The sequence below is a fragment of the Hemitrygon akajei genome, chromosome 26 (genome assembly GCF_048418815.1).
Source record: "Hemitrygon akajei chromosome 26, sHemAka1.3, whole genome shotgun sequence".
Taxonomy (NCBI): Eukaryota; Metazoa; Chordata; class Chondrichthyes; order Myliobatiformes; family Dasyatidae; genus Hemitrygon; species Hemitrygon akajei.
In genome coordinates, this window is record NC_133149.1 from 14,048,997 (window position 1) to 14,074,853 (window position 25,857).

The 25,857-nt window shown below is 44.7% G+C and overlaps 1 protein-coding gene across 1 annotated transcript in view; it reads right to left on the reverse strand.

Moving 5' to 3' along the window:
- The window catches only part of siae (sialic acid acetylesterase), a 70,342-nt gene that overhangs the window by 35,262 nt on the left and 9,223 nt on the right, over window positions 1-25,857 (reverse strand). The window contains exon 3 of the mRNA XM_073029595.1: window positions 13,244-13,437. Coding sequence (XP_072885696.1) covers window positions 13,244-13,437 — 194 coding nt within the window. The remainder of the gene's footprint in view (window positions 1-13,243; window positions 13,438-25,857) is intronic.

Consider the following 25,857-nt stretch of genomic DNA (forward strand, 5'->3'; position numbering starts at 1 on the left):
ATTAATGCTACATTATGTAGGGGTCACTGCTGGAGCCTCTGTTATTCAAAGATTCAAAGTACATTTCTTATTCCTAATGTTGTCATAGCCAGGGGTGGTAGTGGGGATAAGCTCCCACTACCTATAAAGTGCTCCAAATGGCGTGCAACTCTAGCAGCCTCTGCCAACCAAGTCCGACTCTTGGCCTTCATGTGTGGCTTAGCTACTAGGCCCCGGTGGAACTCTTTTTACTGACAAGAGAAGAGGCAAAGGCGGACCACTGGCCCCTCAAAACCAGTTGCTTTGGGCAGGTGGGGCTCGTCAGCCTTGCTCAGCAGCCTGCCTGGGAGAAGGAAAACTCCGAGTTAAAACCTCAGCTGCCTTGCGGCCATACTTATCCATGGGAAAGGCTCTGGAAGTAAACCCCGAGGAAGAAACCCAGAGCTGGGGTCCCTAAGGCAGTTTGATGTTGTTTACAACTTCACTCTGGCAACCTCTGTGACGACACTGGTACCAAGCTGTATCGCCGCTTGCCCTTCCCTTGGACAACATCAGTGATGTGGAGAGGGGATCCCACTGCATTGGCAACAGCCGGTTCTTCAAATCTTCCCACCCAGGAGAGGACACAGTCCACCAGAGGCACAAACCCATGTTCCCCTGGGATTGACAGCTGCCTACTAATATTATCAAAGAATGTATAAATTATACACCTTGAGATTTGTCTGCTTACAGGCAGCCATAAAGCAAGAAACTCAAATAACCCAATTATAGAAAAAAAACAAAAGCCACTGCACAGAGAAAGAGAGAAAAGAAAAACATTGTGCAAACAACAGCATTCCGAAGCAGACTGAATCCCAGAACCGCTCCCGGAGCAGCCAGAGTAGGCCCAAGCCAAGCCTCAGTCCCCAGTTTTCACACCAGCAGGGCAGGAATGCATAGCAGCCAGCTCAGTTCACAGCATCAGAGCCGCAGAGAAAGGAATAAACATTTGCGGGGAGTGAGTGAAATCACCTGGCCCTCGCCTTCATACCCGACACTCGGGCTTCCAGTCTATTTGTTCCAGCGGTTAAATTGTCCAATCACCGAGTAGTGCCATGTTCTAGGACCTGGATCCCAGCGCCCCGATATGCCTGAAGTCATTCTCGAACTCACCAAATCGGCTCAGCGCTTTAAGTGATCCAACCTCACACCTGGGTTAGGTGGATGGGCATTGAAACTCTTCCAAGTTGACTCCTCCCAAAGTTGCTCACTGCATTTCCGGTCGCAATACCCTGACTGCTTCCCTGGTGGCTCGAACACATTGCGCCTCATCCCCAAACCAGCCTCGCCTCCGCTTGCCTCCTCACTGTCTGCAGCGACAGTTCGCCACAATTTGCTTCATGAAAGATGTTAAAACTAATGCTTTACGTCGCTTCTCTTGCTTTATGATTTACCAGTAAGCTGTCGCACATCTTCAGTAGCGCCATCTTATCTTGTAAGTGATTTGAATGTGAATGTACATGGATCAATTAGCAAGTTTGCTGATGACTGTAAATTAGCGGGCTCTTTCCTGTTGATAGTGAAGCAGGTTACCATAAATTGCAAAGAGAGATGGGCTGAGGAATGGCAAGTGGTTAAAGAAGTGTAGGGAATTGCATTTTGGACAGTCAAACGAGGGTGGGAATTGTATAATGAATGGCAGGACACTGAGTGCTGTGGATCAGAGAAACTTAGGATTACAAGTGGCCATGCAAATAGACAGGGTGGTGAAGAGGTGTATAGCATGCTGGGAGCATAGCAGAATGAGGGGTGACCTCATAGAAGTTTAGAAAATCATGAGTGGTACGGATAAAGTGGACAGTGATAGTCTTTTCCGAAGGTGGGGAGTCCAAAACTAGAGAGCACAAATACATGAAAAGAGAACAGAATTAAAAGAGACTTGAGGGGTAACTTCGTTACACAGAACGAGCTGCTGAGGAAGTGGTTGAGGCAGGTAGGATTACACATTTAAGAGGCACTTGGATAAGTGCATGAAGGGGAGGAGCTTGGGTGGGCATGGGCCAAACGTGGGCAACTGGGACTTGCAGGGCAGATGTTATGTTTGGCACGGATGAGTTGGGCTGAAGAACTTATTTCTGAACTCTAAATGGCAAATGGGAGACTTTTACAAGTGTGATACCAGGAGTTCAAGGGTTGCATGTTCCTGTTAGGATGAAGGCTAAACCTGCGAAATTCAGGGAACTGGCTGACGAGTAATGTTGAGACTTTGGTCGAGAGAAAGGAAGAATTACGGTTGGGTTTAGGAAGTTGGGGATGAGTAAATCCCTTAATGACTATAAAAAGATCACAAATACACAAGAGGGAAATCAGGAAGGCAAAAGGTAACGGTATGGATCTGGCAGGCAAAGTTGAGGAAGATCCCTAGATGTTCTATAACCATGCTATGAGTAAAAAGGATGGCTAGGGATATAGAGTAAGTCCCCTTAGAGACCAGCAGGTTATGATGAGACCTACAGGAGATGGGTGGGATTTTTAACAAATATTTCTCTTTGGTGTTTACTAAGGAGAAAATTTTGATTACTCAAGAGGTAAGGAAAAAATAGAGATGTTTCAGAGCAAATTCTTACTACTGGGAAGGAGGTATTTGTAGCCTTACAGTACATGAAGTGGATAAATCCCCAGTGCCTGATCAAGTGCACCTTGGACCGTGTGGGAGGCTAGAGAAACTGCAGAGGCTCATTCTGAGATTTGTTTCATTGTTAGTTCCCGAGACTGAAAGATGGCTAACGTTGTTTCATTGTTTAAAGGTAGCAAGGAGAAGCCAGTGAACTACAAGCCGTTCAGCCTGATACCAGTGATGGGGAAGTTATTTATTTATTTAGTAATACAGCGCTGATTAGGCCTTTCCAGGTCACCCAGACACTGGGGCCAGCAGAACAGATCACAGGCTGTTCCTTTTGCAGCTTCTTATCTGAGGATGGTCTCAAATTTAACAGATCATTAGCAGAAACTCATTGTGTCCACATTCAACTGCTCTGATTAAGTTATCCCAGAGCAAGAACCAATTCACCAAACAGTTCACAAAATGGCAACAGCAAGGTCAGTCTCACAAAATGGCCACCTCCACTCCTGCCAACACAGTTACTGGTAAATTCTTAAGATTAGAGTTATGCAGCACATAAATCTTTCAGCCCTTTGTGTCAAGTACCAGTCAATACTCATCCCACTTACCAGCAGTCTGTAATCATCTAGGTGTGGAGCAACAAAAGGTGGGCAAGGTCCTAATATTTTTCATTTGTATTTACTGTGGAGAGAAACATGGAAGTGCTTTAAATTTACACCTCCACCCCATCCCAGCTTAGATGCATGTCCTCTGGTATTAGGCATTTTGACTCTGGGGGAAAAAGATACCGGCTGTCTGTCTATCTATGATAATCTTATACGGTACTGTGCAAAAGTCCTAGGCACCCAAGATTTTTATATACATTTTGTTTCAGATGTTTATATTTTGCCTTCTGCATTAGTGTGTCAATAGAAAATTTAGATCTCCAAACATTCATTTTCCAAAAAAATTAAGTGTTATAGAAAAATGTATATTTTATTAAATAAAGTAATAGACCACTAATCAAATAAAAACTTGACTTTGTGTTTAAGATGGCGCCGGTATCTGGCGACTCTGCATGTGCTCTCCCGAGCAAACTGCCCTCTACACTATCCTATACCCGAGAAACCCTTCTAAACCTCCAATTTGCTACATCTAGCAAGATCAACAACACCCTGGCGAAGCTACTGACCCAACTGGAGATCACCGACGTGACAGAATTGCTTCTTCAATTCCAGACCGCACCTGGACCCGATCATCGAGGCCTGGTCTGAGGTCCACCATGTTCCCGGAGACTCGTGGCCTGCTACCATGTCGGAGCACCTGGAGACATGGCCCATTCTGACCAGCACCTCTCTGAAGCAGACGACCACACAGAAGTGATGTCGGAGACCTCAAGGTACCCCAGACGCTTCCCTGGAGTGACCACTGTAGAGCCCCGTTGGTGGCCATCCACAGCTGCTGGAAGTGAGGCCTCCGCCACTGACCTCAGAAATCGAGCCTGGGGCTCGGCTGGAGCGGAGGCCTCCACAACCCTGACTCAGTTCACAGACTTGTTTCAGCTGGCAGCCCGGCCCTCCGGGATTAAATGTTGGCTTCAGGGCCCGACCCAATCGACAGCCCGGGCCCCTGGCAGTTGGAAGTGCCAGTGGAGCCTCCCCCGTCACTCGGCCCAATCTGGAGCGCCCGACGACACGACCCGCCGATCGATCCCCGTGGGATGTGTCCACCAACCTCAAAGAGCTGCCGACAACACACTTTATCAATGGAAACTTGCAAAGATGTGCTATTTACTGAGGAAGCGTGGGGAAAAGGGCTGGGCTGCTGGTCAGATTGAAGTGCCCAGAATGGGCTGGTGAGGGTCCCTCTGCCCACCATCCTACTAGCTAATGTGCAAGCCATAGAGAACAAGGTGGATGATCTTAAAGGGAGACTCACCTACTGCAGGGAGATGCAGAACTGCTGTGTATTCTGTTTCACAGAGACCTGGCTCTCCCCTGCCACCCCCAACTGTGCCATCCGACCAGAGGGATTTTCGATCCATCGGATGGACCGCACGGCGTCTTCAGGCAAGACAAAGGGAGGTGGTGTCTGCCTACTGATCAACACTGTGTGGTGCTCGGACACAGTGGCACTGACAAGCTCCTGCAGTCCGGACCCGGAACATCTGTCGGTGAAGTGTCGTCCCTATTATCTGCCACGGGAATTCACCTCGGTCATACTGACAGCGGTCTACAATCCCCCCCCAGGCAGACATGGAGTGTGCTGTGAATACACTGTATGCCAACATCAGTGAACTTGAGACCAGGTATCCGGAGGCTTTGCACATTACATCCGGGGACCTTAACCAGGCCAACCTCAGAAAAGCCCTGCCAAAGTTATACCAACATGTCTCCTGCTCTACCAGAGGCCTGAATATACTTGACCACTGCTACACAGCAGTCAAGGATGCCTACCGTTCCGTCCCATGACCTCACTTCGGAAAATCGGACCATCAGGCCGTACTCCTCCTCCCGGCTTACAAACAGAAACTGAAGCAGGAGGTCACGGTGTCAAAAATGGTGTCGTGTTGGACAGAGGAAACGGATGAGGTCCTCCGTGACTGCTTTGAATCGGTGGACTGGTCAGTATTCAAGGACTCGGCAGCTAACCTCGATGAGTATGCCTCAGCTGTCACGGACTTTATCTGGAAATGCAGAGAGGACTGTGTCTCGCAAGACGATCTGGGTATTCCCTAACCAGAAACCTTGGATGAATTATGAGGTCCAGTCCCTTTTGAAGGCGAGAGCTGTGGCTTTTAGGTCCGGGGATACCAGTTGCTACACGGAACCTAGGTGTGAACTCCGGAAAGCAATTAAGGGCGCCAAGAGGCAATATCGAGCCAAGTTGGAAGCCCAGGCTAACCAGAGGGATGCCAGTAGGCTATGGCAGGGTCTAAATGAGATCACTGGGTGCAAAGGAAAGGCTGGGAATATCAATAACTGCAGCGCTTCTCTTCCTGACGAACTCGACGTACTCTACGCAAGATTCGAACAGAAGAGGAGTGTCCCACCCCCTCCGGATGAACCGGAACTGGTGGCATCAAGGTTCATCGTCACCGAGGAAGACGTTAGAAGAGCCTTCCTGAAGATGAATCCAAGGAAGGCGATGGACCCAGATGGCGTCCCGGGACGGGTTCTCCGGGCCTGTGCAAGCAAGCTAGCTGGAGTGTTTGCTGACATCTTCAACTGCTCCCTGCTTCAGTCTAAGATCCCCTCGTGTTTTAAGAAGGCAACGATAATCCCGGTGCCGAAGAAAAGCAAGGTGGCATGCCTGAATGACTATCGACCTGTGGCTCCAACATCAATTGCTATGAAGTGCTTCGAGCCATTGGTTATGGCACACATCAACCATAACCTGCCGGTCAACCTCGACGCTTTGCAATTTGCCTACCGGAGCAACAGGTCAACGGCAGATGCCATCTCTCTGGCACTACATTCCTCCTTAGAACACCTGGAGAATAAAGAGGCATATGTAAGGCTCCTTTTCATTGGCTACAGCTCTGCCTTTAATACCATCATTCCAAATAAACTGATTCCTAAGCTCCAGAACCTGGGTCTTAGCACTCAGATCTGCAGCTGGATCTTCAACTTCCTCACAGACAGGACCCAGGCTGTAAAAATAGGGGACAAGCTCTCCTCTACAATCACTCTGAGCACCGCTGCCCCATAAGGCTGTGTACTCAGCCCCCTGCTGTACTCACTGTACACCCATGATTGTATAGCCAAGTTTCCATCAAACTCAATATATAAGTTTGCTGATGACACCACAATTGTAGGCCGTATCTTGGGTAATGATGAGTCTGAGTACAGAGAGGAAATTAAGAACCTGGTGGCATGGTGCGAGGACAATAACCTATCCCTCAAAGTCAGCAAGACCAAGGAATTGGTTGTTGACTTCAGAAGGAGTAGCGGATCGCACAATCCCATCTACATCAGTGGTGCGCAGGTGGAGCAGATCAAAAGCTTTAAGTTCCTCGGGGTGAATATCACAAATGACCTGACTTGGTCTAATCAAGCAGAGTCCACTGCCAAGAAAACCCACCAGTGCCTTTACTTCCTGAGAAAGCTGAAGAAATTTGGCCTGTCCCCTAAAACCCTCACTAATTTTTATAGATGCACCGTAGAAAGCATTCTTCTAGGGTGCATCACAACCTGGTATGGAAGTTGTCCTGTCCAAGACCAGAAGAAGCTGCAGAAGATCATGAACACAGCCCAGCACATCACACAAACCAATCTTCCATCCTTGGACTCACTTTACACCGCACACTGTTGGAGCAGTGCTGCCAGGATAATCAAGGACACGACCCACCCAGCCAACACACTTTTTGTCCCTCTTCCCTCCGGGAGAAGGTTCAGGAGCATGAAGAACTGCTGAACAGATCCTGACGCAGATCTGGGCCGTACCTTCCAAATATCTGGACCCGACTTGCACTACCTTACTTTCCCTTTTCTATTTTCTAATTATGATTTATAATTTAAATTTTTATTATATTTACTTTGATTTGTACTTCAGGGAGTGCGAAGCACAGAATCAAATATCGCTGTGATGATTGTACGCTCTAGTATCAATTGTTTGGCGACAATAAAGTATCTCATCCAGTGCATGATTAAACAAAGATAACAAACAGATGCTCATGATCAATGACATAATGAGTTGAATGAACTAAACTGATTAACTAGAACAGAAATGGGTGTGGAAGGAATCAATGAGTGAAGGACAATCAAACTAAAAGGTAAGGGTTTGACAAATGTGAGTTTAACATTCAAATCATCAATTATTATACCACAGCAAGAGTGAACATTGCAACAAGACACAAGGTGGTTTGCCTGCATCAGCGAAGTCTCTCTCAAGCAGAAATGTTATGGCAGACAAGAGTTCCAAGACGTGCTGTCCAAGCTCTTCTGAAGAAGCACAAAGAAATGGGCAAGGTTTATTTAGGACTTGAAATGTAGTGGTCAGCCATAGAAACTGAGTGCAGCAGACAAGAGATATACCAAATGGACGTCTCTTCTAAGTCAGAAGGAATTCAGATCTAAAATCTCGGAAACCACTGAAACCCAAATACACCCCTCTAACAGTCCAGAGAAGTCTTGTCTTCATGGAAGAGTTGCTGTCAAAAAGCCATTTCTTTGAAGTGGAATCAAAGCCAGGAGACCTAACTACACACAAAAACACAAGGACTGGGGTGTTCAGTAATGATAGCAAGTGCTTTATGGGTAGAACTGAGAAATAAGAAAGGTATGACCACATTAAAAGGATTATATTATAGACCACCCGCAGGATTTAAAGCAGCAAATTTGTAGGGAGATTGCAGACTGTTGCAAGAAACATAAGGTTGTGTCATAGGACACAACAGTGCAGAAACAGGCCCTTCAGCCCATCTAGTTCATGTCCAACTATTATTCTGCCTAGTCCCATCAACCTGGAGCTGGAGCATAGCCCTCCATACCCCTCTCAAACACGTACCTATCCAAATTTCTCTTAAATGTTGAAATCGAATCTGCATCCACCATGTGCTGGCAGCTCGTTCCACATTTTCACCACCTGCTGAGTGAAGATTCCCCCCTCATGTTTCTCTTAAACATTTCATCTTTCACCCTTAACCCATGACCTCTAGTTCTAGTCTCACCCAGCCTCGGCGGAAAAAAGCCTGCTTGCATTGACCCTATCTATACCCCTCAGAATTTTGTATACCTCTATCAAATCTCCCCTCAATCTTCTATGTTCTAGGGAATAAAGTCCTAACCTAGTCAACCTTTCCCTACAACTAATGTCCCCAAGTCCTGGCAACATCCTTGTAAATTTTCTCTACACTTTTTCAACCTTATTTACATCTTTCCTGTAGGTAGGTGACCAAAACTGCACACAATACTCCAAATTAGGCTTCACCAACATCTTATGCAATTTCAACATAACATCTCCTGTACTCAAGGCATTGATTTATGAAGGCCAAAGTGCCAAAAGCCTTCTTTATGGCCCTATCTACCTGTGACACCATTTTCAAGGAATCATGGATCTGTATTTCCAGATCCCTCTATTCTACCGCTCTCCTCAGTACCCTACTGCTCACTGTGTAAGTCTTGCCAGCATTTGTCCATCCATAGCGCAACACCCTCACACTTGTCTGCGTTAAATTCCATCTCTTATTTTTAAGCCTACTTTTCTAGCTGGTCCAGATCCTAGTGTAAGCCATGATAGTCCTCCTCACTGTTCACTACACCCCCAATCTTGGTGTCATCCACAAATTTGCTAATCCAGTTAACCATATCATCATCCAGATCATTGATATAGATGACAAACAGGCCAGTGTCTAAACCAATTTACTACCTGATCTTGAGTGCCAAGCAACCAACCTCCCATGCAGGACCATGCCTTGCTGCAGTCAATGTAGACAACATCTATATCCTTGCCTTCATCAACGTTCTTGGTAACATCCTTGAAAAACTCCAAGATTTGTTAGGCATGACCTATCATGCATAAAGCCATATAGACAATCCTTAATCAGTCCCTCTCTATCCAAGTACTACATCAGTGCTCCTAAGATACCTCCATTTACTGCGTCCTACCAAAATTTTACTGCTGATAGTGCATTACCTCACATTTCTCCGAATTAAATTCCATCTACCTTTGCTCTGCCCAACACTCCAACTGATCTATGTCCCTCTCATTTGCTTTTACGCTGTATTTGAATTCTCTTGTGAGCCACAATTTCCTCATCCTTCGATAGTCGTGATTTTAACCTTCCACAGACTGACTGGGACTTCCATACTGTAAAAGGACTAGATGGGAAAGAGTTTGTCAAATGTGTTCAGGAAAGTTTCCTTAATCAGAACGTAGAAGTCTCAACAAGACAGTATGTGATACTTGATCTCCTTTTAGGGAATGAGACAGAACAGGTGACAGAAGTTTGTGTTGGAGAATACTATGCATCTAGTGATCATAATGCCATTAGTTTCAAGGTAATATGGAAAAGGATAGGTGAAAATTTCAGAGTACAGAGTTTGTACGTTCCTGTCAGAATAAAAGGCAAGGATAACAAGTTTTGGGAACCTAGGCTTTTCACAGATATCGAGGCCCTAGTTAAGAAAAAGGAGATTCCTAGCAGGTATAGGCCAGCAGGAACAAATGAGGTACTTGAGGAGTACAAGAATTGCAAGAGAAGACTTGAGGAAATCAGGAGGGGTAAAAGAAGGCACGAGTTTGCTCTAGCAGACAAGGTAAAGGAGCATCCTAAGGGCTTCTATAGATATGTTAAGTGCCAAAGTATAGTAAGGGACAAAATTGGTCCTCTGCAAAATCAGAGAGGTTATCTATGCGTGGAGTCAGAAGAGATGGGAGAGATTTTTAACTGATTTTTTGCATCTGTATTTACTTGGGATATGGACACAGAGTCCACAGAAGTGAGGCAAAGCAGCAGCAAGGTCATGGACCCTATGCAGATTACAGGGTCTGCTGTCTTGAGGCAAATTAGGGTGGACAAATCCACAGGGCTGAACAAGATGTACCCTGTGCAGACATTGCAGGAGCTCTAGCTTACAACATTTTCAGCCACGGGTGGGGTGCTAGAGGACTGGAGGATAACTAATGTTGTTCTGTTGTTTAAGAAAAACTAAGAATGAGTGGCCCACTCATGCTCAGTGGCTCAGAGACATTATGTCCTGTTTAGACCTTGAAAAGATTCATTATTCACTTCTTAATTCGGACATAAAGTTCCAAAGGGTGAGGGGACCTTTTCTTGAATATTTTCATAATTCCCGCTTAGATTAAAGGTCCATCCCTTTTTTTCTCTTAAGCATATAAATCCCTTGCAGCTTCTTTCGGTTAAGATTTACGGTATCTGATGTGTAAACATATAGTATAATAGCCCAGGTAGCAGGCAATATACCTTTTTATAAATACACTCTGATTAACTTTTCTATCTATTGTAAGGTTGGCTTGGAGTTGGGGAATGGAAGGGTGGGGTGGTAACTATATATGATTCTACCATGGGTGCTTTTCTTTAACTGTTGTGAACTGCACATTCGATATGTTTGTTTTCCACTGTGCAAACTTCTTTTTTACTGGTTTTTTTCATTGTAGAAACTAAAAAAATTTTTTAAAGCTAAGAAGTCAGGAAATCACAGGCTGGTGACTTTGACATCAGTAGTGGGAAAGTTATTAGAAGGTATTATAAGGGACCAGATATGTTAGTATTTGGATAAACAGGGACTGATTAGGAATAGTCAACATGGCTTTGTGCGTGGTAGGTCATACCTAACCAATCTTAGTTTTTCTAGGAAGTTACCAGGAAAATTGATGAAGACAAGGCAGTGGATATAAACGTTAGTAAGGCCTTTGACAACGTCCCACATGGAAGATTGGTGAAGAAGGTTTAGTTACTTGGCATTCAGGATGAGGCAGTAAATCAGAATAGACATTGGCTTCGCGGGAGAAGCCAGACAGTATTAGTAGATGTCTGAATGGAGGCCTGTGATGACTGGTGTGCTGCAGGGATCAGTGCTGGGTCCATTGTTGTATGCATTTAATATCACTGATATGGATGATAATGTGGTTAACTGGATCAGCAAATTTGCAGATAACACTGAGATTGGGAGTTTAGTGGACAGCGAAGAAGCTTGCCAGAGTAGGTCTTACATGGTGAGCGGTAGGATACTCACTACGGTCAGACAAAGGAACCTGGAAATAAAGATCCATAAGTTCTTGAAAGTGGCATCACAGGCAGGTAGGGTTGTAAAGAAAGCTTTAGGCACATTCGCCTTCATAAATCAATTTACTGAGTACAGGAGATGTGATGTTATGTTGAAATTGTACAAGACGTTGGTGAGGCCTGATTTGGAATATTGTGTGGAGTTTTGGTCACCTACTTACAGGAAAGATGTAAATAAGGTTGAAAAAATACTGAGAAAATTTACAAGGGACTGGAGGACCCGGGTTATAAGGAAAGATTGACAGGTCAGGACTTTATTCTTTGGAACGTAGAAGATTTGGGGGAGATTTGATAGAGGTATACAAAACTGAGTGGTATAGAAAGGGTAAATGCAAACAGGCTTTTTCAACTGAGGTTGAGTGAGTCTACAACTGAAGGTCATGAGCTAAGGGTGAAAGATGAAATGTTTAAGGGGAACATGAGGGGAAACTTCTCACTAAGAGGGTGGTGAGAGTGTGGAACGAGCTGCTAGAGCAAGTGATGGATACAGGTTCAATTTAAATATTTAAGAGAAATTTGGATAGGTACATGAATGGGAGGGGTAGGAGGACTACGGTCCAAGTGCAGATTGATGGGACTAGGCGGATTAATAGTTCGGCATAGACTAGATGGGCCGAAGGATCTGTTTCTGTGCTGCAGTGTTCTATGAAATGTTCTCCCAAAGAAAGGTCAGTCACCTAGTCAGGATCACTTCCCAACACCAGGTCCAGTATGATCCTCTCCTCTTATTGGACTATCTACACACTCATTTAAGAAATTCTCTTGAATACACCTAACAAATTCCCTAAGAACATAAGACATTGGAGTAGAATTTGGTCGTTTAACCTATCAAGTCTGCTCTGCCATTTGATCACGGCTGATTTAATTTTCCTCCACTCCATTCTCCTGCCTTCTCCCTATATTCTTTGATGCCGTTACCAATCAAGAACATACTTGATATCATCATCTCCAGTCAGCTGTGGAAATTAATTCCTCAGATTCACCAACCTCTGGCTACAGAAATTCCTCCTCATCAATGTTCTAACAGGACATTCTTCTATTGTGAGGCCATGCTCTCTGATCCTAGACTCTTCCACTATTGGAAACATCCTCTGCACGTCCACTATCTGGGCACTTCAATATTCGAAAGGTTTCAATAATTCCCTGCCCCCATTCTTCTGAACTTTAGTGAGTACAGATCCAGAGTCATCAAAAGTTCATCATATGTTAAACTTGTCATTCCCATGATCATTCTCTGAACCTCCTATGGACCCTCTAATGCCAGAACATCCTTTCTTTGATTTTACCCCATCAAACCTCTTGCACTAAGGAGGTCCCAGCCTATTTTGGGGAAGTTGAAGTCACCCATTGACAACAACCCTGTGGTTTTTACACCCATCCCTAATCTGCCTGCCTATTTGTCCACAATATTACACTGGCTTTTGTAGTTCCGTGGTATAATCCCGTTAGAGTGATTGAACCTTTTCTATTTTTGAGTTCTACCCATATAGACTGTGTAGATGAGCCTTCCATTGTGGCCCGCTGAGTGCAGCTGTGACATTGCCCCTAATTAATAGTACAATTCCCTCCCCCCCCCCCCTTACCTCCCTCTCTATCTTTTCTAAAACATTGAAAGTCCACAACATTAAGCATCCAGTCCTGTCCCTCTCCCAACCAAGTCTCTATAAAGGCCACAATATCATGTTCTAAATTCATCTCCCCTTACCCTTAATAATCCCAGCATTAAAATAAACAAACTTCAACCTTTCTATTATGTCTGTGACCTTGCTCCTGCTTGTTCTTCAATACAGATTTACCGGTCATGACATCTACCTTCCTCTCAATCCCTCCCTTTTTCTGACAGGGTGTTTTGGTTCCCATCCTCTGCCAAGTTTTAGTTTTAAACCAAGTTTAAACTGTTTGTCACAGAACTCATAAAACAGAAGGAACATTACCTGTAACACTGTCATCTCCATATTGCTTTGCCCGCTACACAGCCAGACATCTCCAAAAAACACATCTTCTAAAATAATCTTGTCCATAGCCTCAGCAATCTTCTGCTCTGCAGTAATTGAAAACGGACCACCCGAACGAATAGGATCGAGCAGAACTTTCCAGACACCAACATTACCACCACCAGGAGATACAACTGAAAATGAAAGCAGAAATATTACTGAAAAGCCCACGAGAGTGTAGTGGGAGCTGTGCATTCATGGCATAATAGGCATCACAAACCCTCCTCCCCTCATTCAGAGCCCAACACAAGTACAATACCATGGTTACTACCTTCCAAGTAAGTCACAGATTCAGACAACAAGGAAACAAGCTCTTTGGCCCAACTCATCCATGCTAACCACGGTGCCCACCCAATGAGTCCCATTTGCCCTCTGAACTGTTTTTATTCATGTACTCATCCAAATGTCTTTTAAACGTAATCATACAGCAATACAGCACGTAAACAGTCCCTTCAGTCCATGCAAACCTGATCTGCCCACCTGGACCTCTCATCCATATGCTGATACAAACCTCTTAAATGTTACAATTGATCCCGCATCTACCATTTCAGCGAGCAGTTCAATTCACACTCACACCATGGAGTGAAAACAAAATCACCTCAAATTTCCATAGAATATTTCACCTTTCACCCTAAACCTATGACCTCCAGTTTTAGTCTCACCCAACGTGAGGGGAAACAGGCTGCATGCATTCACCCTATGTTCTTATTTTCTCTGGCAGATTGTCCCATATACGAAGAAGCTGTCCCTTTTGAATCTTACATCTGAAACCTACACTCTCAAATTTTTGGTTCCTCGTCCCTGGGATAAATAATATGTACATTCACCCTATCCATATCCTTCATGACTTTATATACCTTCGTAAAGTCACCCTCAACCTCCTATGTTCCAAGGAATAAAGTCCTAGACTGTCCAACATCTTCCTATAACTCAGGCTCTTGAATCCTGGCAGTATCCTCATAAATCTCTGCACTCTTTTCAGTTGAGTGATGTCTTTCATTTAAGTGGGCGACTAAAACTGCACACAGTACTCCGAGTCTGCCTCACCAACATCTTGTACAACTGCAACATAACATGCCAAAGCTTCTACTCAATGTCCTGACTGAGGGCCAGCACGCTAAATGCCTTTTCACCACCCTGCCTACTTCTGACACTACTTTCAGTGAATAATCTCTATTGTCCCTCTATTCTACAACACCCCCTAGGACCCGTTCATTCACCGTATAAATCCTACCATAGACTGACTTCACTAAATGCAACACTTCACACCTTCGAATTGAAACCCACTTGCCAATTCTCAGCCCACATATCCAGCCGATCAAGATTCCCCTGTAATTTTTAATAACCTTCTTCACTGTCTACCATACCACCTACTTTTAATAACATCTGCAAATTTACTAGCCTTTCCCTTTTCATGTACTTCCAAATAGTTTACATAAATAATTTGACTTCCTAAAGGGCAACACTTTGCAATTATCAGAATCTGTCTTCTCCTCCTCCTCTTGCAGCCAAATAACCACGACCCTCGGAAAAACATAACCCTCAGAACTCCTTTGTCACCTCTCCCACCTGTGCCCTCTGGCATCAGACACCCCCCACCCTTAAGAAAAGGACTAATTATCTATCCTATCTATGCCCCTCATAATATTATAAACCTCTACAAGGTCAGCTCTTGGTTCTCCTACATTTCAGTGAGTATAAACCCAGCCCATCCAATCTCTCAGTCAGAATCGGGTATATTATCGCTGTTTTATGACATGAAGTTTGTTGTTTTACAGCAGCAGTGCAGTGCAAAGACATAAAATTACAAAATAAGTGGAGCAAACAAAAAGAGTAATGAGTTCATGGGTTTATGGACTGGTCAGAAAACTGATGGTGGAGGGAAAGAAGCTTTTGCTGAATCATTGAGTGTGGGTCTTAAGGCTCCTGTACCCTGACGATAGTACTGAAAAGAGGTCATGTCTCAGGTGCCGCAGGGCTTTAATGATGGAAGCCACCTTCTTGAAGCACCGCCTGTTAAAGATGTCCTCACTGATGGGGAGAGTTGCCCGTGATGTCCACGACCCTCTGCAGCCTCTTTCGATCTTGTGCATTGGAGCCACTGTCCCAGGCCGAGGTGCAATGCCCTCCACCTTACATCTACAGAAATTTGCAAGAATCTTTGGTGGCGTACAAAATCTTCACAAAGTCCTAACAAAGTAGAGCCACTAGTGTGCCTTCTTCATGATTGCATCGTTGTGTTGGATCCAGGATAGATCCTCCAAGATGTTGACACCCAGGAACTTAAAAACTAATCACCCTATCAACCAGCCAATCTATCTCACTCCTGTAGGCCTCTTCATCACCATCTGAGATTTTACTAACAATAGTGTCAACTCCAAATTTATAGATGGCATTTGAGCTGTGCTTTGCCACACAGTCATGAATGTATAGAGAGTACAGCAGTAGGCTAAGCACATATCTTTGAGGTGTGTGTGTTGAGAGTCAGCGAGGAGGAGATGTTATTACTAATCCACACCGACTGTAGTCTCCCAATAAGGAAGTCGAGGAGGGAGGTATGGAGGCCTAGGGTTTGAAGCTTGTTGATTAGCACGGACGGGCTGATGGTGTTGAACACCAAACTGTAATCAATAAACAGCAATCTGACATGCTTTACTGTTGTCTACAAAGCTGAGTAGAGAGCCAGTGAGACTGCATACACCATAGACCTGTTGTGGCAGAAGGTGAATTGCAGTGGGTCCAGCTCCTTTATCAGACAGAAGTTAATTCCAGCCATAACCAACCTTTTGAAGCACTTCATTAAGGCGATGACTACAAAGGCCATAACAAAAGGAGCAGAATTAGGCCATTCGGCCTATCAAGTCTGCTCCACTATTTCATCATAGCTGATCCATCCTCCTGCCTTCTCCCTGCAACCTTTCACGCTCTAATAAATCATGAACCTATCAACCTCCGCATTAAATGCACCCAGTGAACTGGCCTCCACAGCCACCTGTGGCACTGAATTCCACAGATTCACCTCCCTCTGGTTAAAGAAATTCATCCTTATTTCTGTTCCAAAGGGATGTCCTGCTGTTTTGAGGCTGTGCCTCTGGTCCTAGGCTCCCTAACCAAAGGAAACATACTCTTCACGTCCACTCTATAAAGCCTTTCAACATTCAATCAGTTTCAATGAGATTGCCCTCCCCCCATTCTTCTATATTCCAGTGAGTACAGGCCAGTCTTCCATCGCTGTTCATATGATAACTCTTTCATTCGTAGAATCTTTCTCATGAAACTCCTCTGAACCTTTTCCAACGTTAGCACATCTTTTCTTAAATAAGGAGCCCAAAACTGCTCACGATACTTCAAGTGAGGCCTCACCAGTACCTTACAGGGCCTCAGCACTAGATTCTTGCTTTATTTTCTAGTCCTTTTGAAATGAATGCTAACATCACATTCAAAGTTCAAAGGACATTTACTATCAAAGAATGTATATGTCGCAAGGAAGCAGGTTCACAGCTTTCGTGAGTGAGACAAATTATGAACACTAGTTACGAATAAGCATGTTAATAATTTATTTACAAACAGTAAAAGATTTGACCAAACCTCTAAATCCGTGAGTTACAGAGATTACAAAGCTGAATATTCAACAGACACTTAGCTAAGTGTGCGTGTCTGGAGCAAACTTTCCAATGGTTCTGTGAAGCATGGCCTGGGGACAAGGGAAAAAGACCGAGTCTCCTGCATGTGCCAATCTTACACCTCTGAGGTACCTGAAACCAGACGCCAGTGCTGTGGCACACAAGGCAACCAATGGGAAAGAGCAGCCACAACTTTTAAACGGGCCAATCAATGACTGACATGGCAGAAGCAGCTTTCAACTGGCAAATAAGCCAACCCCACCTTCCACATGACATGCCACCCCTCAAAAGTCACAACATCGAGACAATTCGAACCTCAGACTGGTATGACCCTCGCAAACACCCCACTAAATCACATATCAAACACAAAAGTACAATACCCGGTACTATAAACCCAATAATCACAACCTAGCTACTACAATAGTCCACCAGCTTCCCTGCTCCCCAAAAGGCCACCAGCCTACCCCCAGAGTGTCATAGCCAATGAGTTGGTCCCCCTCTTAATCTTATACACTGACTTTCAGATGTGACCAGCCAGGTAAGTGATGTTCCCTGACTCGTCAGGAACGTAGCTGCAGCATTTTTGACCAAGAGCTATCTTTCTTTGCGAGCAGGTAATCTAAGGGAATCGATATTAGTTCCCACCATAGGGAAAGAGTGGCCACAAATTTTTAACAGGGCAATCAATGACTAACACAGCGGACGCGGCTTTCGACCAGCAAGTAAGCAGGTCCATAGTTTCATCGTCAGTTCATACACAAGCAGGAAAAATTGTCACAAAGCTCACAGACACAAAGCCCAGAGCAGCCGGAGCAGTCTCACAGCCTCAGTGCGAGGACAGCGGAGAAAATGTCACGGAGCAGAAATGGCCCGACCCTCACCTCCAGTCCCAACACCCTGCCTTTTCAGTCCATTTGGCCTGGTATTTAAATTGTCCTCTGAACTGGGACCTGGGCCCCACTGTCACATTCCGGTCTTACCCAGCCTTTCCAAGTCAGCCTGGCACTTAGATCAATCCAACATCGCTCTTTGTTTAGGTGGGCAGGCTCCAAAACTCCTCTGCTCCAACTTTTCTCCATTTCACACACCCTGACTCCTTCTCTGACTCCGATTCCATCTGGAACACGCCTTGACATCACTCCGACCAGGGTCGGTAAAAACGTCTCAGCCAAATCGACACTGGACTGATTTAAACTGGTCTCTTTCTCAGCTGCCTTTCTCGACATGCTGCGAGTGGTCGCGCATGCAAGATAGATCTTGGAATCTAGGGGCGGGTCCTCAACACTTACAGGCTGGCTCGTCAGCTCCATTGCTGACCAAACCTCACCACCAGCTAAATCATTACCAAGAAGGACGTCCACGCCGACTCTCGGTAATTCTGACCGCACCTCTATTTCAACTGGTCCAGATACCAGATCACAATTTATTATGATCCCATGCAAAGGTACAGCTTCTGTCCCTTTTCCTATGCCTCTCAAAACTACCTCTCCAGTCTCAGGACCAAAATCTAGTACCTTACTTAGAATCAGTGACTGATCAGCTCCAGTATCTCTCCAGATCCGCACTGGAACTGGGGTTTCTCCCTCTTTCAAAGACACGGTCCCTTCTGAAATAAATTTCTCATTTTATCTACCTTGGCCTTTCTCGTCGATTTGCTGATCGACACAATACACCCTGTAGGGACTGCTGTTTTCCCTTTTCCTGTCTCCTTCCTCGGAGCAAAGCACTTAGATGCAATATGACCAACCTTTCCACAATTAAAACAGGTCAAGCCAGGAACCCTCCTGCCAGCCTGCCTTTCTTCCTCCTTACCTTTACCACTAGCTCCCGGCTTATTTTCTACCTCAGCCGGCGGGCTTTCTCTACCGTTCCCACGATCTTTCTGGTAACTCTTATTCGAGGAAAACTTTGTCTTGTGGGTTAGGGCATATTCATCTGCGAACCTGACAAATTCTGATATAGACTTATTCGGCTTCTCGTTCAAATACATCTGGATATCATCTGAAACACAACCTTTAAATTCCTCAATCAGAATTAACTCTCTGAAACGCCAGAAATCCTCCTCCACCCTTTCTGCCGCACACCAGCGATCCAAGAGCACACCCTTCTCATAGGCAAACTCTGCATACGTCTGATTCCACACTTTCTTTAAATCTCTGAACTTGTGTCTATATGCTTCAGGGATTAACTCATAGGCCCGAAGGATAGCCCGCTTTATTTCCTCATAATCCGCAGACACGTCCATGGACAACGCCGCATATGCACGTTGAGCCTTCCCTTTTACACACTTTGTAACAACGCCACCCACTGATCTCTGGGCCACTTCTGATTCACTGCCACCTTTTCAAAATGCAAGAAATAACTATCAACATCTGTCTCCTCGAACGGAGGTACTAACCTAAACTCCCTACTAACATTAAACCGCTCCTCTTGGTCTGCATCTGTGACTCTTCCCTCTTGCTTTAACTTCTCCATTTCCAGCTCATGCTGCCTCTGTTTCTCCTTCTCCTTTTCCCTTTCAGCTCTTTCCTTCTCCCTTTCCTCTGCTTCCAGCTGTTTTAACCTAAATTCATGCTCCCTCTGTTTCTCTTTCTCCTGTAACTGGAGCTCATACTCCCTTTTCTTCTGTTCCAACCTTAATTTTTCCAACTCTACCTGAACCGTCCCATTAGCTGGTACCTTTTCAGGGATAATTCCAATACCTCAGCCGGAAACACATCCTTATCAATATAATACTGAGGTATGGCCCTCTGCATCTCCCACTTTTTCATTGATGACTTCACCTCTGTGAGATTTAATCCTTTTGCAATACTTACCAAGTCCATCTTTGTGGCATCCTCTAGTGCCTTCAAAGTCGGGTTTTGTGTAAATTCGTCTACGCCCATCTTTGCTGGTTTCCCGTCTGGTTACCCACGCAACCAGATCCAAGTCTGGACTTATAGCCCGATTCACTGGCCCCTCAATTTGGTTTCAAATCTCGAGACGAGGCCCCAAATTTGTTACGTACCCCGTAACTGGGTGTCTTACCAGCAAAGATAGAAGTGTCCGTTGGAGTCTGGTGATACTATTTTCAACAGTATTTATTTGTAAAAATATACAAAACAATATTAATGCAAATATACAGATAATATACATCAGCAATACTAAACCTAAAAGTGCAGGTATAACAATAATCACTAATGAAACAAGCTCTATCATTGTCTAGGGGATAATGAATTGTCAGATGGAAATATAAAGTTCAGTTCAGTTCATGCAGGCTGTGGTAGTTGTCGGTCGATGTGTTGCAATTGTTGGAGAGAGAGAGATGAGAGAAAGAGAGCGCGCAAACGGTAACAGCTATGGTCTTTGCCAACCTTCCTTTACGATTTCGATCCGTCAATGTGTCGTTGTTGTGGCCATTCAAGTGTGACCCCTCCGTCCTTTAGCTAGACCGTTCTTCCGTGGTGGACTCGTCACCCAGGCAAGGGTGGACACACACACAAGCCCCCACTGGTCTCGCTATAAACACTGTGAGTTAAAATTTACCGACCCTTCATTCGGTCTCCGATTTCCCACACTGTCTCGTGGGTTTCTGCTGCTCACTAGCATTTCTCCTGATGTGTCTGAGGGGTGTCACCCCAGACCTCAATTTTATCCCCACTCACGGGGTCTCAGGTGTCAATCAGGTTTGAATGACTTAACCCATCAAACCAGCCCACTCTGGTTGCCCCCTGAGGGGTTTCAATGAATAGAACAGTACCAAGTAAACAATCCTTCTCCACAAGACAATAGCAGTAAATCAATGGCTTTTGTCAGTAGGAGACGTTCCATCTTAGCTGTGTCTCTCTCTCATTCTTTTTCATGAGCTGTTATCAATAACAACTGCCTTGGCAGATTTCCTTTTGTCTCTCTTACTTCCTTGTTAGCAGCATCGAAATAGCGATTTGCAATTCTCCAAAAAGGGGAGGGGGGCATGGGCCACTCTGCACCCTTCTGCCCATCAGAGTTATTCATCCTTTGTAACAATATCATTCACAAACTTTGCAACAAAGCCATCAATGTCATTACCCAAATCGATGTCATGCAACATAAAAAGAATCGGTCCCAACAGAGACTCCTGTGGAACACCACTAGTCACTGGCAGCCAATCCAAAAAGGCTCTCTTTATTCACACTATTTGTCTCCTGCCAATCAGCCAATGCTTTATCCGTGCTAGTACCTTCCCTGTGGACTGGGCTATTATTTTGTTTAGTAGCCTCCTGTGCAGCAGCTAGTTGAAGGGCTTTTGAAATTCCAAATACGCAACGTTCACCGATTCTCCTTTGTCTATCCTGCTTGTTATTTTCTCAAAAAACTCCAACAGATTTGTTAGGCAAGATTTTCCCTAAAGGAAACCATGCTGAATTTCATCTATTTTATCATGTGCCTCCAAATACCCAGACACCACATCCTTAACAATCGACTCCAACACCTTCCAGTCCACTAAGGTCCAGCTAAATGGCCTGTAATTTCCTTTCTTCTGCCTCCGTCCTTTATTGAATAGAGAAGTGACATTTGCAATCCACAGAACCTCCTTTCTGTTCCCCTAATGAATCCCTTATCACCACAGTGTCCTCTTCTCCCCACTTCCCTTCTGAGTCACTGAGCCAGACTCAATGCCAGAAATCTGACTGGTCTGACTTTCCTCTGTTAAGTCACCACCCCCCCCCCCCCCATCCCCCTAATAGTATCCAAAGTGGTATACCTGCTTTTGAGGGGGATGGCCACAGGGGTTCTCTGCACTGGCTCCTTAACTCCTTTCCCTGTCATGACTGTCACCCAGTCTCCTGTGTCCTGCACCTTGGGTGTAACTACCTCTCTATAAGATCATATAACATAGGAGTAGAATCAGGCCATTTGGTCCATCGAGTCTACGCTGCCATTTAATAATAGATGATCCTTTTTTTTCCCTCCCCACTCCCCGACCTTCTTCCTGTAACCTTTAATGTCATGTTCAATTAAGAACCTATCAAGCTTGGCCTTAAGTATACCCAACAACCTGGCCTTCACAGCTGCCTGTGGTAATCAATCTCACAAATTCACCTCCATCAGACTAAAGAAATTTTTCCATATCGCTACTTTAAATGGACGCCCTTCTATCTTAAGGCTGTGCCCTCTTGTCCTAGACTCCCCCACAATGGGAAACATCCTTTCCACATCTACTCTGTCTAGGCCTTTCAACGTTTGAAAGGTTTCAATGAGAACCCCCTCCCCCCATCCTTCTAAATTCCAGCGAGTACAGACCCAGAGCTATCAAATGTTCCTCGTAAGATAACCCTTTAATTCCCAGAATCATCCTTGTGAACCTCCTCTGGACCCTCTCCAATGCCAGCACATCTTTTCCAAGATGAGTCCAGAACTATTCGCAATAATCAAGGTGAGGCCTCACCAGTGCCTTATAAAGCCTCAGCATCACATCCCTGCTCTTGTATTCTAGACCCCTTAAAGTGAATGCTAACATTGCATTTGCCTTCCTCACCACTGACTCTACCTGCAAGTTAATGCTTAAGGTGTTCTGAACAAGGACTCCTAAGTCCCTTTGCAGATTTTTGGATTTTCCCCCATTTAGAAAATAGTCTGCATATTTATTTCTACTACCAAAGTGCATGACCGTGCATTTTCCAACATTGTATTTCATTTGCCACTTTCATGCCCATTCTTCTAATCTGTCTGTCCTTTTGCATCCTACCTGTTTTCTCAACACTACCTGCCCCTGCACCAATCTTCGTATCATCTGCAAACTTGGCAACAAAGCCTTCTATTTCATCATCTAAATCATTGATATACAGCATGAAAAGAAGTGGTCCAAACATCAACTCCTGCAGAACACCACCAGTCACTGGCGGCCAACAAGAAGAGGATACTTTTATTCCCACTTGCTGCCTCCTACCAATCAGCCAATGCTCTAACCATGTTAGTAACTTCTCTGTAATACCATGGGCTCTTAAATTCGTAAGCAGCCTCATGTGTGGCACCTTGTCAAAGGGCCTTCTGAAAGTCCAAATATACAACATCCACTACGTCCCCTTTATCTATCCTATTTGTAATCTCCTCAAGGAATTCCAACAGATACGTCAGGCAAAATTTTCCCCGAAGGAAACGATGCTGACTTTGTACTATCCTGTCCTGTGTCACCAAGTACTCCATAACCTCATCCTTAACAATTGAGTTTAACATCTTCCCAACCACTGAGGTCAGGCTAACTGGTCTATAATTTCCTTTCTGCTGCCTTCCTCCTTTCTTAAAGAGTGGAGTAACATTTGCAATTTTCCAGTCCTCTGGCACCATGCCAGACTCTAATGATGTTTGAAAGATCATTTCTAATGCCACCACAATCTCTACTGCTACCTCATTCAGAACCCTTGGGTGCAGTTCATCTGGTCCGAGTGACTTGTGTACCCTTAGGTCTGTCAGCTTTTTGAGCCCCTTCTCCCTTGTAATAGTAACTGCACCCACTTCGCTTCCTTCACACCATTCAACATCTGACACACTGCTAGTGTCTTCCATAGTGAAGGCTGATGCAAAATACTCATTTAGTTCATCTGCCATCTCCTTGTCCCCCGTTATTATTTTTCTGGCCTCATTTTCTAGCGGTCCTATATCCACTCTCATCTATCTTTTATTCTTTACATACTTGAAAAAGCTTTTATTATCCACACATACTGTTTCCTAGCTTGCTTTTATATTTCATCTTTTCCCTTCTAATGATTCTTCTAGTTGCTCTCTGTAGGCTTTTAAAAGCTTCCCAATCCTCTATTTTCCCACTAATTTTTGTGTTGTATGCTCTCTCTTTTGCTTTTACAATAGCTTTGACTTCCCTTGACAGCCACGGTTATACTAGTTTACATATTCAATAACCAACCTGATTTTCCCTTTTGACCTGCCTGTTGAAATCTCCCATGACTATCATATGATGTGCCCTTTTGACACGCCTTTTCTATTTTCTGTTGTAATCTGTGGTCCACATGCCAGCTACTGTTGGAAGAACTTTACATTACTGTCATCAGGGTCCTTTTACCCTTGCAGTTTCTTAACTCAACCCACAAGAATTCAACATCTTCCAAACCTATGTCACATCTTTCTACTGATTTGATGCCATTCTTTACCAGCAGAGCCACACCATCCCCTCTGCCTACCTTCCCATCCCTCTGATAAAACATGTAACTTTGGACATTCAGCTCCCGACTACAACCATCCTTCAGCCACGATTCACTGATGGCCATACCATACAAGACAATCTTTAATAATGCAACAAAATAATCCACCTTATTTCTTATACTCTGTGCATTAAGATATAACACTTTGAGTGCTGTATTTGCAACCCTTTATGATTTTGCATCCCTAATGCGCGGATACTCACCCTGCTAGCTGCAATTTTGTCCTATCATCTGCCTGACCTTCCTGACAGTCTGAATGCACACTATTTTTGGTTTTTACCATCTATCCTATCCTGAGTCTCTTCACTCTGGTTCCCACACCCCTGTCAAATTAGTTTACACCCCCTCCAACAGCTCTAACAAACCTGCCTGCGAGAATATTGGTTCCCCTCGGGTTCAGGTGCAACCCGTCACTTTTGAACAGGTCATATCTCTCCCAAAAGATATCCCAATGATCCAAGAACCTGAAGCCCTGATGCCTGCACCAGCTTCTCAACCATGCATTTAACTGCTTTCTACCTAGTTCTCTAAATTCTCTTTTCAGGACCTCATTGCTTTTCCTTCTTATGTCATTGATACCAATATGTACCAAGACATCTGGCTGCTTTCCCTCCTTCTCTAAACTGTTCTGGACGTGATCTGAGACGTCCCTGACCCTGGCACCTGGGAGGCAACATACTATCCGGGTGTCCCGTTCACGTCCACAGAATCTCCTGTCTGTTCCCCTCACTATTGAGTCCCCTATCACTACCGCTCCCCTCTTCTCCCCCTTTCCCTTCTGCACCACAGACCTATGTTCAGTGCCGGTAACCCGGTCTCTGTGGCATTCCCCTGGGAGATCATCCCCCACAACAGTATCCAAAGTGGTATACTTGTTTTTGAGGGCAATGGCAAAAGGGGTGCTCTGTGTTAAGCATTCCACTATCCAGCCTGACATTCTCACTGTTCTAACTGAGCAAATATAAAGAAGGAAAAACAATAAATAAACCCACAAGGGAAAAAAATCTACCCACTGCTTTTCGCTTTCTGTCTTTTTGCTGTCTTGAGGCGAAGTAAGGCAAGTAAATCCCCAGGGCCTAACGAGGTGTGCCCTCTGATCCTGTGAGAGGCAAGTGAAGAAATTGTAGGGGTCCTAGCAGAAATATTTATATCATCTTGGTGACAGGTGAGGTATCAGAGGATTGGAGGATAGCTAATGTTGTTCTGCTGTTTGAGAAATAAACCAGGAAATTATAGGCCAGTAAGCCTGACATCAGTAGTGGGAATGTTATTGGAAGGTATTGTAAGGGACCGGATAGATGAGTATTTGGATAGACAGGGATTGATTAGGGGTAGTCAGCATGGCTTTGTGCCTGGTATGTTGAGTCTAAACAATTTATAGTTTTTCGAGGAAGTTACCAGGAAAGCTGGAGGCAAGGCAGTGGATGTTGTGTATACGGACTTCAGCAAGGTATTTGACAAGGTCCCCCATGGGAAGTTGGTCAAGAAGGTTCAGTTGCTTGGCATTCAAGATGAGATAATAAATTGGATTAGACATTGGCTGTGTTGAAGAAACCAGAGAGTGGTAGTAGATGGTTGCCTCTCTGACTGGAGATCTGGACTAGTGGAGTACCAAAAGTGGCATCACAGGGAGATAGGGTTGTAAAGAAAGCTTTTGGCACATTGGCCTTCAGAAATCAATGTATTGAGTACAGGAGATGGGATGTTATGCTGAAGTTGTATAAGACATTGGAGAGGCCTAATTTGGAGTATTGTG